Source organism: Nannobrachium achirus, assembly GCF_963921795.1.
Source record: "Nannobrachium achirus genome assembly, chromosome: 8".
Taxonomy (NCBI): Eukaryota; Metazoa; Chordata; class Actinopteri; order Myctophiformes; family Myctophidae; genus Nannobrachium; species Nannobrachium achirus.
In genome coordinates, this window is record NC_137817.1 from 40,756,024 (window position 1) to 40,774,226 (window position 18,203).

The 18,203-nt window shown below is 43.1% G+C and overlaps 2 protein-coding genes across 5 annotated transcripts in view; one reads left to right on the top strand and one right to left on the bottom strand.

Annotated features, from left to right (window-relative positions):
• Positions 1-10,316, top strand: part of appbp2 (amyloid beta precursor protein (cytoplasmic tail) binding protein 2) — a 32,103-nt gene extending 21,787 nt beyond the window's left edge. For 2 of the 3 annotated variants that reach the window (XR_013962287.1, XR_013962288.1), the window contains exons 8-15: positions 85-152; positions 317-422; positions 3,317-3,441; positions 3,981-4,066; positions 5,077-5,267; positions 5,959-6,124; positions 6,217-8,885; positions 9,103-10,316. Coding sequence is in view for 1 of the 3 variants with exons in the window: in XM_080732197.1 (XP_080588323.1) it covers positions 85-152; positions 317-422; positions 3,317-3,441; positions 3,981-4,066; positions 5,077-5,267; positions 5,959-6,124; positions 6,217-6,479 (1,005 nt within the window). In the remaining 2 variants the exon portion in view is untranslated. Of the gene's footprint in view, positions 1-84; positions 153-316; positions 423-3,316; positions 3,442-3,980; positions 4,067-5,076; positions 5,268-5,958; positions 6,125-6,216; positions 8,903-9,102 lie in introns of those variants that run through there. The other variant, XM_080732197.1, reaches the window with a different exon arrangement.
• Positions 10,317-10,630: 314 nt separating this feature from the next.
• LOC308290390 (uncharacterized protein) lies at positions 10,631-15,138 on the bottom strand. 2 transcript variants are annotated; one of them, XM_080732199.1, is made up of 7 exons: positions 15,017-15,138; positions 13,454-13,561; positions 13,222-13,317; positions 12,818-12,930; positions 12,135-12,258; positions 11,813-11,985; positions 10,631-11,456 (listed from the first exon to the last, which is right to left on the bottom strand). In XM_080732199.1, the coding sequence occupies exons 2-7, from the start codon at positions 13,491-13,493 to the stop codon at positions 11,397-11,399; spliced, it is 606 nt and encodes a 201-aa protein (XP_080588325.1). In that variant the 5' UTR covers positions 13,494-13,561; positions 15,017-15,138; the 3' UTR covers positions 10,631-11,396. The 2 variants fall into 2 exon arrangements, with proteins under 2 accessions (XP_080588325.1, XP_080588326.1); XM_080732200.1 differs by lacking the exon at positions 15,017-15,138 and adding an exon at positions 14,092-14,117.
• Positions 15,139-18,203: the final 3,065 nt, after the last annotated feature.

Sequence of the window (18,203 nt, forward strand, 5' to 3'; positions counted from 1 at the left end):
TTCCATGGATCACACTTTGATAACTACTGGTATACATGGTTTGTTTATTAATATGCGTAACGTTTGTGAATGTCTCTCTTGCAGGCCTGTGTGGTGAAGAGGGAGTTCAGGAAAGCAGAACAGCTGATCAAACATGCAGTCTTCCTAGCAAGGTAACATATCTTATTTTATTGGTCAGAATGATACATTTTTTATGTAGACTGATGATGATGATACTATTAATAACAACAACAACATCCACAGGTTTTAAAAGGTGCAGAATAAAAGTATCACTTCCCCAAATAATTATTATCATTGCTTCTCTTTTGTATTGCAGAGAACATTTTGGACACAAGCATCCCAAATACTCGGACACACTTCTAGATTATGGCTTTTACTTATTAAATGTAGACAACATATGCCAATCCGTTGCCATTTACCAGGTAGGTCCCATCAGGATTAGCAACATAGGTTTGTGTCTTTTGTGTGCTCAATACAAAGTCCTGTACTACTGAACATCAGTGTGGTATATTCTATTCTACTCCTATTCAGAAGCTATATCCAGACTCATTCTCAGTAAAGTCAGATATTTGGCCTTTGTCTTCTCTTGTTCATACCCTGGCATCTACACCTAAGATGAGATCAAACTTTATTATTGGATGAATTGAAATCAGGTTGTCATAGGAGGTAGGGTTACGATATATAGAATGAAGATGAAATGAGACCTGTTGCTTTGTACAGAACTCTTGTCAGAATTGTGTGTGTGTGTGTGTGTGTGTGTGTGTGTGTGTGTGTGTGTGTGTGTGTGTGTGTGTGTGTGTGTGTGTGTGTGTGTGTGTGTGTGTGTGTGTGTGTGTGTGTGTGTGTGTGTGTGTGTGTGTGTCAGACCTGCCAACCCGTACGCATTTTGCGTACTAAGCACGCATTTTAAGGCTCTGTACGCAGGTACGATATTTCCCCTCATTGCTACGCAATTTCGGGGAATGGGCGCGGCCCGCGGCGTGGTATAACAACACATTCTGCAGCAGCAAACGAGGCAAAGATTTTTGCAACCTGCCGTGTAGTTCCTCCCAGGCACCACTTGAAAGGTGTGTGAATGGGGCGCATGGCGCTGGGGAGCACTAGAACAGAAGATATGCTCGTTTTTTTCGGCAGAAGAAGAATTGAACCGGATGCCATGCGTGTGTTTTGGTTTTCAGCGCGGTGCAGCATGTACACTTACGCTACAGTACTCATCATAGAGTTATAATAAGAAGCTACTCATCTCATAGCTATCGCCGCCCGGTTTGTACAACGGCGATATTAATACGATTAATTTATAAAGAAGATAAACGGAGAATGGCCGTGTTGTGCCATTCATCGGTGTCGCCCCTACAATGCTGCCGTGCAACGAGTAGTCTGACTAACAGGTAATATATTAAGATAACACTCAGCTAAGGTGAATTCACATGTCAGCAGCCACGATGGTGAGAATGAAATGGTTGTTATGGTGTTGTCGCTCCTCTCCGCGACGCGGTTAGGGTTTTAATCAAGTGAATCAATAATATTATACTATTAAACTGCGGTCGCCCCCGCGACAGCTTGTTGTGTATGAAGCCTGTGTTATACTTCGTCATACGACGGTGTTGCACGTGAGCGAAGTCGGGAAATGTCAAAACTTGTGACCAGGTACAATGAACTGTAGCATACATTGACCATGATTAGGCTTTAGAGTAAAGATCCAAACGAATGAAAATAAAATACTGGGCTCCCTGTTCCACTATCTCTAAATGAGTATGAATGGAGGAATTTAATAGGGGGACTATGTGTATTGTCAAAAACATTAAAGGTGAACAAGTTATTTATCACCTGTGAATATATGAAGACATTAATGGTTTGTTAACAATGAGTAGCCTGTATCCTCTATGAATGAATATACAGACTAGACGGTATTTGATCTATATGTTACAGTATGTTCAAGAAACCAGTAAAAGTTGTCAAGGAGCACTCGTTTTGACGTTCACCACACACTAATCACCACCAGATGGCGACGTCAGCCACTGCTCTGCCATTCACCAGAGTGTATATAAGAGAGTTACGTCACGCTTTGAACTCGCCGCAGACCGGAAGTGTTTACTCTTTATTTACTAGCCTAGCCTAGCCTAGCCTAGCCTAGCCATTAGCTCCATTGTAGTCACTTGGACAGGGCGTTTAACGTGCGCTTGCCCAGGCCTTACGGCCTGGGCATAAATATAACGATTGCATTCACCACGGCTTCGTAACTCGCGCGGCGCTCCGCCGGCCGCGCGGCCCTGGCCCGCTCTTCGCGGCCACTCGCGCCTGCGGCGCTCGGGGGCGAAGAGCAGGACCAAGGTCCGCTGGCCTTCGCGCCGCTTGGGGCTTCGTGGACCCAGGGGGGCCTCGTAACTCGTTTGGGCTTCGTGGATACAGGGGGGCTTCGGTAGCCGCTCGCAGTGTCGTGGACAATAGAGCGGCGCACCGCCTGGAGTACGTTGTTGTGGCGACCGCTTGCTCCGCCCCGTGCCGCACCACGAGTGCTCCGCGTCTCGAATGTGCTGTTTCTCTAATATACTATGACATATACACAATGTAGGCCTATATATCAATTAATGAATGCACTAGAAACCTACATGAGTTGAATACTTTCAACTTCATGCAAATCATGCACAGAAAGGTGGTTTTATTTAGGCTGCTCAATTAACAATGTTTAACAAAGACACAGGTAAATATTTAAAGGTAAATAGCCTACCTGACAATGTAAAGCTATTTTGCTATTTGAATAACATGATTATGTTGATGTATGTTCATTCATTAAGTCACTGGTGAGACTGTTTTGCTAGTCTATTGGGCTAATTGTTAACTAACTCTGAGCAAGTGCAGTTAGTATATTTTATTAAAGATTTGTCAACAATATTGCCAAAGCAACATTACTGTATTGCCTGGTAATACTAGCCTACCTTTTCTCCAGACCAAATGGCATTTTTATTTAAAAGGTTGTTCTAACATCTTGCCTCCTCCTATTAGTGTAAGTCAAGACATGCAATGTGCTACATTTCTGGTGTGAAATTTTGTTAACATAACTGTAAAGGTCCCACCCAAAAAGATGCATGGAACCCCCCAAAATATACGCTGTTTTGTGCGGGAAAACAACAAAAATTCGGCGCCGCGCCCGCTGCGCGGGCGCATGAGTACTCAAAAAAAATTCCCAGGGTTGGCAGGTCTGGTGTGTGTGTGTGTGTGTGTGTGTGTGTGTGTGTGTGTGTGTGATGAACAGAACCATATTTGTGTGATGAACATAAACCATATTTGGTGTCTCACCAACTTTCTCTCTGTCCAGACGGCCCTAGACATCAGACAGTCTGTGTTTGGGGGGAAGAACATCCATGTGGCCACGGCGCATGAAGACCTGGCCTACTCCTCCTACGTACACCAGTACAGCTCTGGGAAGTTCGACAACGCTCTGTGAGTACCAGGAAGCCCTCAACGAACGAAGCCTGCGGACTGCTATTTGTGGCCCGCAGGCTAATTACATTACAGGGACGGTGGACTGTGACTCAATGTTGTGTCACAGTGTGTCGCCTTGTTCTTACCGTGTTATTGAAGGTCGTAGCACCGAATAGGGATGGGTAAAGAGAACTAGTGCCAATTCGGTACTGGTTCTCGTCATTGGTCGGAACTGGAGTAGCAATAACCTCCTAGACAAACAGGATGCTGCTTTCGGTCACTACAAAAGTGTTTAACAGTCAGGCTTTTGTGTGTGTGTGTGTGTGTGTGTGTGTGTGTGTGTGTGTGTGTGTGTGTGTGTGTGTGTGTGTGTGTACACATTAGAGGAGCACTCAGTTCACTGAGTAATTCTCTTTTGACCTCCATGACTCTGGTCGATAACGGGAGAGTAGCAGTGTTTGGAAAAAAACAAGTTTCTTAAAGGAAAACACTCTTATTTTCTGAGAAGTGTTTATTCTGTGTGTTGGTTACTTAAATGTGTGTCTCTCTCTCTCTAGTTTCCATGCAGAACGTGCCATAGACATAATAACTCACATTCTCCCTGAGGACCATCTGTTGCTGGCCTCCTCCAAGAGGGTCAAAGGTAAGCCCAGCAGCTCACTGCCCACTGTGTTGAAAGGTCAGTGTCTGTGCCATAGAGAAGACAAACAGGGACAGGGTGGTATGTTTATGAGTGAGCAGTGTTTCCCCTAGGTTCAGGTAAAGCCAAACAAAGATGGTTAACTTAGGAAGATACGCCATCACGATTGGTGCCACTAGAGGCGAAATGTTACACAAATCCTACAAATTGCGAGCCTTGAAGTACAGATTTATTGTCTGCCATAAAACTTGCCATGAAATAATTTGTCAGGGAATTAATTACTTGCCTAGCTCAAGCTGCGCTACTCACTTGGCTTGTATGGCTCTTTCCTTAACCTGATAACATAATTATATCCTAAAATTAAATTAAACATGAGTTGCAGCAGGGCCAACCAACAAATTATTTAAAGATGTATAATTCTACCGTGCAGGACTAATCGTAGGCCAACTGTGTTACCGTAAAGGAGGTTGGTTATGTTGACATCAGTCGTAAATGTTTGCATTTACTCACTGTTTAATTCCAAACCCTGTGGTGATATTAGAATATTTTACAGATGTATATGTACTAACTACTAATACCCAGAGATAATTTCGTTTCTACAGCGCTGGGTTATACAGCGCTGGGTTAGACTAGCCTTTAGCCAATGGCTAGTGTAGGCTTAGACCTGGCTCTGACTGGACTGACTAGTTCTCTATAATCTGTGAAGTGTATATTTTAATTTGGAGTATCAGTTATGATTTTATTGTCTCTATCGAACAATATCAAGTGAAAAGCAAACGTCGGCCCATGACAGGCGCACAGCGCACATGAGTGCCAATGAAGACAGCCAAGAGCAAGAGTGTTGTTTCATGTGGCCTGTTTTGTATAAAGATCAGCAAAGTTGCCCGTTAACGTTTAAAATGGCTCTGTAAAGAGTTAAAGCACAGACAGAACTTGTACAAGTAAGCGGACCTGTCATTTGCAGGTTACCAATGAAACACTGTTTTAAATTGTCATGTTTCTGTTTCCCTCAGCCCTGATCCTGGAGGAGATCGCCATTGACTGTCACAACAAGGAGACGGAGGAGCGTCTCCTCCAGGAGGCTCATGACCTCCACCTGTCCTCTCTACAGCTGGCCAAGAAGGCCTTCGGAGAGTTCAATGTCCAGACAGCCAAACACTACGGAAACCTGGGCCGCCTCTACCAGTCTATGAGGAAGTTCAAGGTAGGACAACTTGGAGGTCGTAATCATAAAGACAAAAAAGCATTATAAGTTGTTAAACGGGCATGTAATACCTTCGACAAAACGTTAAGCAATTTCAAACACTCAAGAATAGTTACTGTATATGTCACAGTACGATTGGAAAGGCTGTAGGATTGGTGCACTTGTTTTTTGGTGCGAGGCGGAGCAAGCGGGTGGCTTTGATGTCCCTGCGTGGGAAACAGAGTACTCACAGGCTGACAACAAAACATTAGCAGCTACGCTACTGTATGCTAGGGTTGGGTTTAGGCATAGTTTTACTGAAGTTAGGTTTAGGCATAGTTTTACTGAGGTTATGTTTAGGCATAGTTTTACTGAGGTTGGGTTTAGGCATAGTTTTACTGAGGTTGGGTTTAGGCATAGTTTTACTAAGGTTGGGGTAAGAGTTAGAGATAGGGTTAGAAGCCTAATGGGGAGAGTCGGAACAACGCTATGCACCCGGGGCCTACCAGGAGAGAAAACGAGCGTTCCTTTTTCAATTTAGCTGGTTTTTCAAACGTACTGTAACATATACATTACTGAGTAAATCACATAAACATCACCGTGTCAGTCTCAGGAGATGTAAACTAACGGTTGATTTGATATCGTCAGTTCCATCGTCTTTAAATGTAACTGTGTGTGTGTGTGTGTGTGCGCGCACCCTTGGCCCTCCCAGGAGGCAGAGGAGATGCACATTAAGGCCATCCAGATTAAGGAGCAGCTGCTGGGTCAGGAGGACTACGAGGTGGCGCTGTCTGTGGGCCACCTGGCTTCTCTCTACAACTACGACATGAACCAGTACGAAGATGCAGAGAGACTCTACCTGCGCTCCATCGCTATCGGTGAGACAGGCAATCAGATCACCCAAAAAATGTTATTTTCACATCTGGCTTTTGGGGGATTTCAGGAGCATCTCTGAACATGTTTTCCCTAGGTAAGAAGCTGTTTGGAGAGGGATACAGTGGCCTGGAGTACGACTACCGGGGTCTGATCAAACTCTACAACTCGGTGGGGAACTACGAGAAGGTTTTTGAGTACCACAACGTGCTATCCAACTGGAACCGCCTGAGGGACCGGCAGTTTGCTGTCGCCGACGCCCTGGAGGATGTCAACACCACGCCCCAGCAGACCCAGGAAGTGGTACAGGCCTTCCTATTGGCCCAGAGTTCGGGCCCCACCCGTCCCTGCCTCGGCTGACGAGGGACTGGTGCAATAGACAGACACGTGGCTCTGGTTTTGGATGGGGTGGGGGGGGTCTTATGAGGGGGGAAAAGGGACATGCGATAAATTCACTCAATGTATTATGTCACACACAAAAGGAGATACAAGCATCACTGACTGGCGAGTCCATTTTTCTTTTCTTTTTTTAAATGGCTGCGTATATCCTATAGTCTTGACTCTCCAGTGCATGTTGTAGCCATTACATGAAGCACTAGAGAAGACATGTTTTTATCAAGTCCCTCGTTCACACCCACACAGACCGTTGCCTCTCAGAGCGGAAGATTTCATTTCTCAAAGAGAAAGGAAGCAAAAAGAAATGACCCTGCGCGCGGGCGGGGGGTTTAAAAGAAAACTGTTGAAATGTCCTGTAAGGATGGCTCTGAACCCCCCACCACCACACACAATTCTATTTTCAGTTTCACCTCTTTCTTTCTTTGAGTTTGGATTTGGGTGACTTTAAGTTTTTGTATTTGAAGCAGCATCCCAGGACAGGAACCAGATCTAACCATGTCATCCTCTCATCCACCTGACAGTATCCCAGACCAGTGCATCGACACGTTTACGTGTCGCCACTCGTAGTGCGTTAAACAAGAAATGTGCGATTTTAAATTTTATCTTTTTCTCTTTTTGCGGGGGGGTCATTTGTACAGTAAGAAATAAATAAAATGTGAGTTGTTCATTGTTTTCAGAAATAAAAAGAAAAAATAGAACACTTGAATAATGTTTGAAGGATAAACTCCTCCGGAGTCAATGTTGTACGTAATTGATCAGAGGGTCTGCCTGCTCTGGTCACTGGGCCCTGAGAAGGATGCTGGGAACAGAGTGAGATTGTATTGGACCAGTAGATTTCATGTTACATGCATACTGGATGTAGGGAGGTTTTATCTTTTTTCCCCCCTCCTTCAGATTAGTACTGACATAGCTTAATTAAAATGCCAATAATTTATATGCAAAAAAAGGTAATGTTATGTAGCTCTTTTGTTATTGCTTTTGTATTGAGTGAGCCAAACGGTTTAGAGCAACAGGTAATCTCAATATTATTTCCAAACAAGGGACACGTGTAGAGGAGTGAGAAGACTGAGTAAGGCTCTGTGTGAAGAGTATCATTACGTCTAGAGGTCCATGCATCATTGTTTCCTATTTAATCTCACATTGCGTGTGTGCGTGCTTGTGTTGGATGTATGTTTGTCTGTGATGTTCTGTAAACAGATGGGACACCTGGTGCCGTGTTGATGACAACTAGCCTTAACACCAACTTGCTGTTTTCTATCTGACAGTGGACCCATACTTCTAAGTGCTTAATATTCAACCCTTAACCACTCCAATTCAGCGAAATGGCATACCTACATGCCGTGTTGCAAGTCGTGAGCTTGTAGACTGTCTCTTTGTCAGATTTGTGTAGAGAAAAAACAGGAGGCCCTTAGAATAGACCCCTGGGGGACTCTGGTCATCTAGATATATTAGGTTTAAAGTGGTTAAGGGCGCTGAAATGGGGACCAATTGGTGTGCACGTGTCTGTTATTTTCCTGTTCGTTCAGTTTGACAGATTTCCCATCAACAGACAATGGAAACAAGCTCTGCACACGAAAATGTGATGCCTTTCGGAAGTACCCCATGACATTAATCCATCTGTATCCATCTGTAACTGTGAAGTCAGTGTTGATTAACGCCCGCCCCCATTTTTTTTTATTGTTTTTTTTTTCTTCATATATATGATTGGGGGAGCTTTGCCTTGCTCTTGTTTCAGTACTACGAGAGAATATTTGTGCTTCGCTCCTTGTTGCTAAATGCTACTGGATGTCGCAATGGCCCCAATCCCCCCCTATATTGCCCCCCCCCCCCCCCCCCCAAACCCTAGCCCCAACCCCACACACACTTTTGGCTCTAGCTGAGGATGTCCCAGCCTTATAGCTCCTTATAGGACGCTCAGCTATTCATTGGTGCTCTGGCTTCAACAAGCGCTCTCCTCTGAGCCCTCCTCTAGAACTGATTCATTGAAACACCTACTGTACCCCTCACCAACACGCAAACACCAATAATGGAACGACTGACTGACAGCAATTATCACTTGGCTATAGAGTGACCCTGCCAGAGACTTAACATTAATTGTATGAGGTCACTTCCTCTCATATCAGTCTGTGATGAGAGCATCGTTCAGAGGCTGCTATGGATATGAATCTTAACCACTGCACGCATGCCGTTCTCAAATATCTTTACACCAAGGACTGGACAAAGAATCGTTTGTCCAATGAGGCTCCCTGCCTCCCCTATGTAGACACAGTGAACATAAAATTGTTCTATGACTCAATAATGAAATGTGCTACTGGGGCTTACTGTAGCAGTGACACTTTGCGTGCTATCACAACACACACTTTCAATGCAGTCTAGGGGCTCTATTATGATCCAGGTCTTATGCCTTAACTTCTTTGCCTTTTTTTTACTATTTTGAAAAACATCTGTAAATACTTCAAATGCTGATCTACATCTGCACGTTGTGAGCTTGCAGATCATCTATTTGAATTGAAATATTAAAAAAATTATGTCTATATAGTAAAAAAAGACAAAGAAGTTAAGGCACAAGACCTGGTTCATAATAGAGCCCTAAGTGTCCTAGTAAGTAGATACTTATGAAATGTAACTATTGAATTTTGCTAGGTGCACGGCCCATCAGGTCCTACACAGACACCTCTGACCTCCGCATCGAGAAGATCTTGACATGGAGAATGTAAATAGGGGACGTATCCTAAGGGCTGTGGCTTGCATTTGATAGTAACAGCTGGGGATGACACGATAAAGCGTTAAAGGGAATATGTTCAGGGTACAGAGCAGGAGAGGGACAAGGGGAATGTGCTTGCTTGAATCAACAGAAGATGGACACTCAATAAAGCTGTGATCTCTCAAAACGGCTGATGTTTGTCATTTAAGTCTGATTTTTACTGAGTTGCAAGACTGTTGCATGCCGCAAGGCAGATCTGCAAGCTCATGTGTTTAGCATAATATCTGTCTAAACCAGAGGGTTATGAGGTCAGTCCAATTTACATAGTCCAAATTAAAAATGAAAGATTATTAATTATTTTTGCTTGTATCATTATGTTCATCTATTTTGTGTTATGGGAGTCTTGGTGCGCTGTTTGCATTTTTCCCCCCATCCTATATCAATCCGAGGAGGCACTTGGATCCCAAGTTAGTTACAGAGACCCAGCAGGTCACACAGGTCAAAAGTTTGGACCTTTTGAGATTATTCTTTGCATCACATTGTGTACAGCTTTGCACAAATAACTCCCATGGTATGAGCCATGTCCATGTTGAAATGAAAAAGGAAAACATTTTCATTTTGACTTGCAGAAGATGTCTAGAAAGCAGTTTAAAAGTTGACATATTTTGGCCCTGGAGTTTATTTCATTACTTGACTTACGTGTAGAATTGGACATTAGCCTTTTTCTATTGGTTCCAGCAACTGTTCCTTGCACTCACCAAAACCTCTGGCTTCACAAATCTGTGATGCCTCGAACACAAAATCATGAGGCAAAATATTACAAAAACCTAACAGTAGTCACATACAGTATCTATTGCAGAGTTCAATACATAATTGGGCCCAGTGGCCCACATCCTATAAATATTCTTCCAAAAACAGACTGACCACAATCATCAAAGTAAATCCAGAAATGTATTTTTTGTATTAACCTGTCCATTGTATAAATAAATATGCTTTTGAAAGTTTCACAACACAAACAATAAATCCCCATTGTTCTAATAGTATTCCACAGGAAATAAAAGTAGTAAATAAAGTACTGAAACATAAAATGTCTTAAGAGTTTATGAGCATGTTTCCCTTTTCAGTCATTAAGAATACAGTGATTGTATATTTCTGTTTAAAAAACTATCCCTTGTAGACTTCCAAGACTCAAACAAGAAAGCATTTTCCCCTCATAGCATAAACGTTTTTAAAGCTAGCATGCTATAATACAAAATACAGTAAATGTATAAGTTGTTTGCATTCCCATTCATTGGTTCAGGTTGATGCCAATTCATCAAAACCTCATACATAAATGGCAGTCAATTAAATAAAAGTGTTAAGCCTGTTCATCAGACAACAGTGTTGTGCAACAAAAATAGTCAATCTACAAGCTCACGGTATGTTTGGATGTCAGGGTAAAACAAATGTAATCTCATGTAAACAATCTGAAAAAATAAATAATAACTTTTAATCACAGCTTAAAGAAGATTTGATTGACCACTAATCATAATGTTTCCCTATAGAAAGCATATGTTTGCAACTGTCTCTTCTTCTACCTCACCTATGTGCAGTATAACCATTTAGATGTGCCCTCGGTGAAGATCCTTTTTGGTGAAGCGTAACATTCATATAAATAATTAACAGAAGTCTCTTCCTTCAGGTAGCCCAATTTTGGTTTCCTCACACAACAGGCGTTCTTGTGAACATTTAGCTGAATGCTCAACTGTGTTTGGTTGTTACCTCAGTACAGACCTGAAGACGGTCCCTAGAACCAACACCCTGGTGTGTGAGTTAGTCAATAAGGCGGAGGACTACCCATGAGAACTCAGGATTGAATCTCACTCATGACCCGAGTCACACATCGCCCTCTCTCTCCCCTCTCCTAGACAACAGTATGTTGTCTTTCATTTATAAAACTGACCTCAGCGTTTTCACTTAAGACTTTAAATATCCAGGAAAACATTCACTCTAGGCAGTCAAATGACAAGACTGTTATTTGACTGAAATACCAAGATTGAAATATCAATCCTGGTAGAGAAAATATTGAATGGTGAGATGGACTTGGACAGTGTTCAACCTCAGCTAGTGTCTTCAATCCAGTGGTCAGTGAAGCAGCCTCTTCATCAGTCAGTGGAAGCAGACTTTGATGATGATTTTCAGCTTTTCTCTATCTCATCTTTGGTTAGGTACTTAATGTGTGCATATATACACCATATCTGGAGAGAGGGGAACACGCTTTTACACTGCTGCCATACAATGTGCATGTATGTATGGCATGCACATTCTTACACTTCTTTGACGATAGAAATAGTTTAGCGGAGTGCTGTGTGAAGTTATTTTTGCTGGTCCTCACTGCATGTGACTATTTGAGGACTGAGGTTTAAAGCCTAGGGTTGACTGTAGCCAGTTGTCCTAAAAGTAAATTGTGTGTGTGTGTGTGTGTGTGTGTGTGTGTGTGTGTGTGTGTGTGTGTGTGTGTGTGTGTGTGTGTGTGTGTGTGTGTGTGTGTGTGTGTGTGTGTGTGTGTGTGTGTGTGTGTGTGTGTGTGCATAGCATTACTGTGAACTCTCACCTCTACTGAAAGACACAAAAGTCTCCCCAGAGCCAGCACTACTGTCCCCAGAGTCTGGATCCAGGGATAGAGACCCATGTATAGGTACAGCATGTCAAACTGGTATGCATACAGCCACAGAGGAAGGCAGTGTAGTCCACTGATCACCCAGACGCCCAGAGGAGTTCGAAACCCTGACCAACACCAGAGACAAAACCGTCAAAATAGCAGTCTTCCACTTCAACTAGGGCTACTAGAGAGGGATAAGACACTGGCTAGAGAGGGATAAGAAGTGGAGCATAGAAGTGGAGCCTGAAGAGGTGAATTTCAATATTTTCTTTACCTTTTGCCATGACAGCCTGTACCCAATGTGGGCTACTGGTGAAAGTGCTTTTCCACTGGGAACCTCTGGCATTGTGGTTACACACAAACACACACCACTCTATGGATGACACCCACCAGCCCCACTGCAGCCAGAAGAGTAGAGAAACAACATTGATTTGATTTGCAAGTATTAATTAACCATACAAAATGACAAGTGTCCAGGACTTATTTCATTGAGGTCCTCACAAAAATACACAACTAATATATAACATGTACGTTAAATAAACATCACATACATTTTCCATCAGCCATGCTTTTGTTTTACTGTTTATACATTTTCACAAGTCAGTTTATAGTTTGGTTGCAGTGTCCAGGCTCTTCCACTGGGTGGCATCAAAGTACTGTATGTGAAAATTCCCTTCCTGTCCTGGATTTAGGTACATAATGGCAATGCTAGATCTCTAGTGTATACATTGTGTGCATCCCTGAGTAAAGATTATTATTACTACTGTTATTTATTTAAACACAGGGACCACTCCATGTATAATCCCATGAATCATGGTCAATCTCACCAGACTGGCCCTTGATTCCACAGGGACCAACATGACATCTAGGACCTAAACCTAACATGTATGATTAATATCATACAGGGATGATGTTTTTGGTCTGTTAATGTGCCACTGTGTTACATACAGAGCCTACCTTAAACAGCTGGCTCCACAGCATGCCTCGGCCCAGGTTGTCAATAACCACATCCAGCCATGCCCCAAACCTAGATGTCTGCCCCAGCTTCCTGGCCAGCCAGCCGTCCACACCTGCAGGGACAATATGACAACGGTAGAACTTGAGGTGACAGAACAGCCAGAGGTTCTTTCTTTAGCACTAAAAATCTGTGTTTTTAAAGTTCAATAATATTATTTAACATGAAAATATGCACTGTTGCACAGCATGTGCTTTAGATCAGTATGGTATTATGATGGGAGAATGTGGTCTTTGAGAACAGGCGAACAGACTAAGAACATTTTTGTAATTCTCTGCTATCCGGTGTATTGGGTTGGATTCTTTCTTAAGGTGGAATAATTGACTCTAGCCTACTTGGCACTTACCATCGAGTACAACAGAGATGGAGTACAGGGGCATGAAGACAGCTGGTCTACTGAAGGAGATCCATGAAGTAAACACAAGAGCAATCCTAATGTATCCTGAAAGACACAAGACCTAATCATACACAAAACAAATGACATACTGTTTCACATATTAGGCTATGGTATAGCATTGTTAGGCTACTGTTCTAAAACAAAATCCGTATAATGAATAATAACCCCAATATATTCTTACCAATTATATTTGGCCAGTACATCAGAACTTGTCGACCCATTATTTCCTGTATTCGTCTATGATCATCTGTTCAAGTCAGCCATGCTGGACCATTTCTGCTTTTACAACCTTATTCAAGAACAAAGATGGTGCAATATTTCAGGTTAGGTAATTACCTCTTATAAATGTATTTTTCCAAACTATTCATCTTTCGATAGGTTCTAAAATCATTGGTTCCTGTTGTGTCGCGTCACAATTGACCGATCGCTATGCCCCTCCTAAAGCCGTGCTTGCCCAATGCCACGTTTAGCGACAGGTTACTAAGGCTAGGGCTCCACCAAAATGACGGCGTCGTGCCGGCGTCGGACGCCGTCAAAAAATGAACCGGGGCGAATTTGAGCGTCCGACGCGGACGTTGACGTCGGCAGTGGAGCACCCTTCATTGATTAAAACGGGAGCGTTCCCAGCGTTGACGTTGACGCGCCGCTCGACGCGCCCGGTGGAGCCGGGGGGTAAGGCGGGTGCCTTGGCAAGCTGCCATGGCGGCGTGCAGCAATAGCACCCAGCTGCAGACTAACCTGCCACAAACAAACGCACGTCCAGGAAGAAAACAATAGCCTATACTAAAGTCAGATTAACATACAGTACACAAGTGTTACCAGTTATATTTTCTCATGAAGTGCTCCTAAATTATTCCTGTGGGTTTGTCTAGGTCAGTGCAATCCGTTCTGTTTTTGTTTCAGTGTTTGTGACACGGAAGCGAGTGGGTGGGACGTTCGCGAACGAATCGAGTCTGTTGAACGACTCTTTGAAATGAACGATATGATTCGGTTCACAGTAGGGAGCCGTTCCTTTCTAATGAACAGTGGTGGGAAAAGTACTACATGTCTTTACTTAGGTAAACATATCAATACTGCAATCAAGTTTGGAATGTTATTAATGTACTAGAGTAAAAGTAAAATAGTATTGGTTTCAAAATGTAGGCCTACTTAAAGTACCAATATTAGAACGTACTCATTATGCAGAATGTCCTGTTTCACAGGTTTTCCAATGAGTAAAATGTAGAAAAATCATTTGCAAATAGCCGATCTACAAGCTCACAATGCATCGCAACGTGACACATTGTGAGCTTGTAGATCACCTATTTTCAAATGCCAGAAATGTATTGGCCAAAATGTATAGGCCTATATGGGTGGAAGTGATTTACAATCATAATCAAAATCTACAAAGTAACCAGTAACTAAAATGAGCCAGTCTTTTGAACGGCTCTTTGAAAGGAACGGATCTCAGAGATCCGGTTCACTTCAAAGAACCATAAATCCCACCTCTATCTAGCAGCCAGACACCGATGCGCGCCGCCATGGCAGCTTGCCAAGTCAGCTGCGTTAGTAACCTGTTGCTAACTTGGCATTGGACAAGGACGGCTTTAGGAGGGGCATAGCGATCGGTCAATTACGTGAACTCGCCAAAGGTGTGACAGTCCAAACCCAGAAAGAAAAAGATAATGCACATCCTCCGTTTCTTGGTGCTGAGCCAAACTGCAAAAACAGAATCATGTTACACAAGACGGGGCTCGCAACTTACTTTTAAAGCTCCACATTTGTATACGTTCGGCAACCAGCAGCATAGCCCTGAATACATGACGGACCGTCATGTAGTAGGCTACCAGCAGCAGTGACTGAGTGACATAACCCCTACCAGCATCACGCTCTACGAGACTGTGTAGCGACGAAATTGGTGACCTATTGAATTCTGTGACTCCACACACTGGTAGTCATGCCATGCCATGGGTCTTTTATTCACATCACATCTATGGTTTTATTTTCTTCACTGATGTATTCTTTTCTTCACTGATGTATTCTTTTCTTCACTGATGTATTCTTTCTTTCTTTCTTTCTTTCTTTCTTTCTTTCTTCTTGCTGCATATCGCCACCTACTGTACAGGATGTGGAAGCACTTTTACCAGAATATTTTCTCTTTTTGCCCTTAAAGGAGTAGTTCACCCCCAACATGACCTTTTTTCTATTCATTAGTCACGCCATGGAGACTTGAGTTCAATAATATTTTTTGTTGTCGCAATCCTAAGACAAAAAAAGTATTGTAACGTTTAGCAGACTGAGCTTGCCTCCCGTACTAGGAGGCGAGCTGCCACCCACTCAGCAGACAAGGAAGCAACCTGCAACGCCAAGGCTAGCCTCAGGGCTGTATTAACCATTGGGGGTTGGCCGTTGCCAGGGGCCCTTGGCTCTCAGGGGCCCTTGGGGGAACTGGGCCGCGTGGTCATTGACAATTTACTAAAATTGTACCAAAATGTATAAGTTAATTAAAAATCAAATGTGTGGGCCCCTCCTCTGTTGTCTACAGGTGCTTTCTTGGCCCACAGATGATCATCATGGCTTAAAATCCAAGCTGGGTAGTGCACGTTGGGAGGGAGGGAGGGAGGGGGGGGGGGGGGGGGGGGGTTATGGTGGAGGGTGGAGGCCTGGAGGGCCCTAAGAAATTATTGGCCAGGGGCCCTCGCGGGGGTTAATCCATCCATGGCTAGCCTGCTTGGCATTTCAGGGTCATTAGAGTTGGTAACCGGTAGAGTCGCCGGAATGAAGCTCGCCGGGAAACGGGTTTAAGGTGTTATAGTCACTGGGTCCTGATGGGGCTGCTCTAGGGTGGAGTACCTCCATCGTTATCAGGGTGTGTACAGGGACCTGCCCAAGGTCCACAAACGTCTCATCCAGCCTCCATAATCTTGAAGATTGTCTCAACGAAGTTAAGATATGGATGAACAATAGCTTCCTGCTCCTGAACTCAGCCAAATCAGAAATACTGCTCGTCGGTCCAGTCAAGCACACACATCTGTACAATAACATAACTCTAAATCTGGATGGCTGCTCAATAAATCATAAACCAACTATCAGAAACTTAGGAGTAGTATTCGACCCGTCACCATTCTTCACACACCACATAAAAAGCATCGCAAATTCTGCCTTCTTCCACCTACGCAACTTAGCTATCCGCCCAATATTATCACTTCCAGACGCTGAAACCCTGGTCCACGCATTCATCAAATCTAGATTTGACTAACGCACTTTTCTCTGGACTACCATCAACAGCAACAAATGGCCTTAGACTAGTTCAAAACGCTGCAGCCAAAGTACTAACCAGGAAAAGGAAATGATCATATCACACCAACACTCATAGCACTTCACTGGCTACCAATACAGGCCAGAGCCGACTTCATGGTCCTGCTCCTGACCTTTAAAGCCCTAAACGGACTCTCCCCATCCTATATGTCAGACTTAATACAACCATACATCCCAGGAAGACCACTATTGTCCCTAGCCTCGTACCCGCCCTCTTCCGGAAACCATTTCATTTGTTGGTCGTTTACTAGGCTATACTGTCCCAGGATGCCGGTCAGCTCACAGTCACAACACCCAATAAAGTAACCGTCGGTGGCAGAGCATTCACACACCGTGCCCGCTATCTCTGGAATGCTCTCCCTCAAGCTGTCAGGGATGCCGACTCCCTAGACATTTTTAAATCCAAGCTAAAAACCCACCTCTGTTGCCTGCACTACGGTTTGCCGTAGTCCATGAACATTGTTATGACCAAATCCTACTGCCCCATGGTTTTTAACAGTGTGTCTTAACATTTAACTTTGTGTTGTTTTACTTCTATATGATCTTTCTGTCTTGTTTTTTGTTGTTTTTCTTTTTGTTGACCATGCATACTGGCACATTTGACTGTTTTATTTTCTTTGAAATTGTGTTGCCCTGTTGTGAAGTGCACAGAGACCCCTCTGGGTGATTTTGTACTATAAATAAAAATAAACTGAAACTGCAGGAAATTGTATGAATGAGGAAGATTTATTTCATGCAAAAGTTCAGGTCAGTGTGTTATGCCTATATATGCATACAAAAAAGATAGCCTATATCATGAGTGAGTAAGAAACCAGTATTATCTTAATAAATATGGATGGATTGATTGATTGATTGATTGATAGAATACGTTATTGTTCAGAAATGTAAACAGCACAAGGTACAGTCAGACATTAAGGCTAAAGGGATAACACAAAAAGGTCTTGGGGACTTGTTTCCGTTGTGGTCCTATGTATTCAATTCAGCAACATACGGTAGCATTAAAAAATGACATAATAATACATGTGTTCATCTAATACAAAACATATATGTAAAGGAGAAAAGTAGAAAACATTGGCAGTGAATGACACCTCCTTTCACGTATCTCCACTTCTGGACGCCTGATAGATGGTTTTGAAAGAGTCCACTGATTTACATCTTTTAATGGATGGTGTGGTGTGGTGTCAGGGCATTCCACATGTTGGTGGCAGAGTAGTTTCCATTGTGGTCCATTGGTGAGGATGATGAAACTGATGAGCATGCAGAAACTGATGACCAGGTTGTGACAAACGTAGATTACTGTTAAGCCATACTGTGTGAGCCATATCATCATGGCTTGTGTGGCTTAAAGGTCCAATCGTATAATATTACTACAGAGCCATGAGCCATGGCTCAGACAGCATAGGCCTAAATTAGGCTTTACAGACTGAAGTGCAACACATCTTCAACAGGAAGCTAATGTCAAAACCGCATGTGAAAACTGCATATGCAGCAATATATAGATAGGCCTAGTGATATTTACATGGAACAACCAGGGGGTAAAGAGGTAAGATAAGATGTGTAGACTTGATAAAACACTCTACAGATTAAATCAGTCGAAATTGTAGCCCAAATGTATACATTTTATTTTTATTTTT

What these genes read in the sequence shown, in the direction of transcription:
- LOC308290390 (XM_080732199.1), bottom strand. Translation starts at nt 13,493, where the DNA reads ATGGGTCGACAAGTTCTGATGTACTGGCCAAATATAATTG. An exon ending in CATCTCTGTTGTACTCGATG is followed by an intron (nt 12,931 to 13,221) that starts GTAAGTGCCAAG and finishes TTGTCCCTGCAG; the next exon opens with GTGTGGACGGCTGGCTGGCC. An exon ending in ACAGGCTGTCATGGCAAAAG is followed by an intron (nt 11,986 to 12,134) that starts GTAAAGAAAATA and finishes GGTGTTGGTCAG; the next exon opens with GGTTTCGAACTCCTCTGGGC.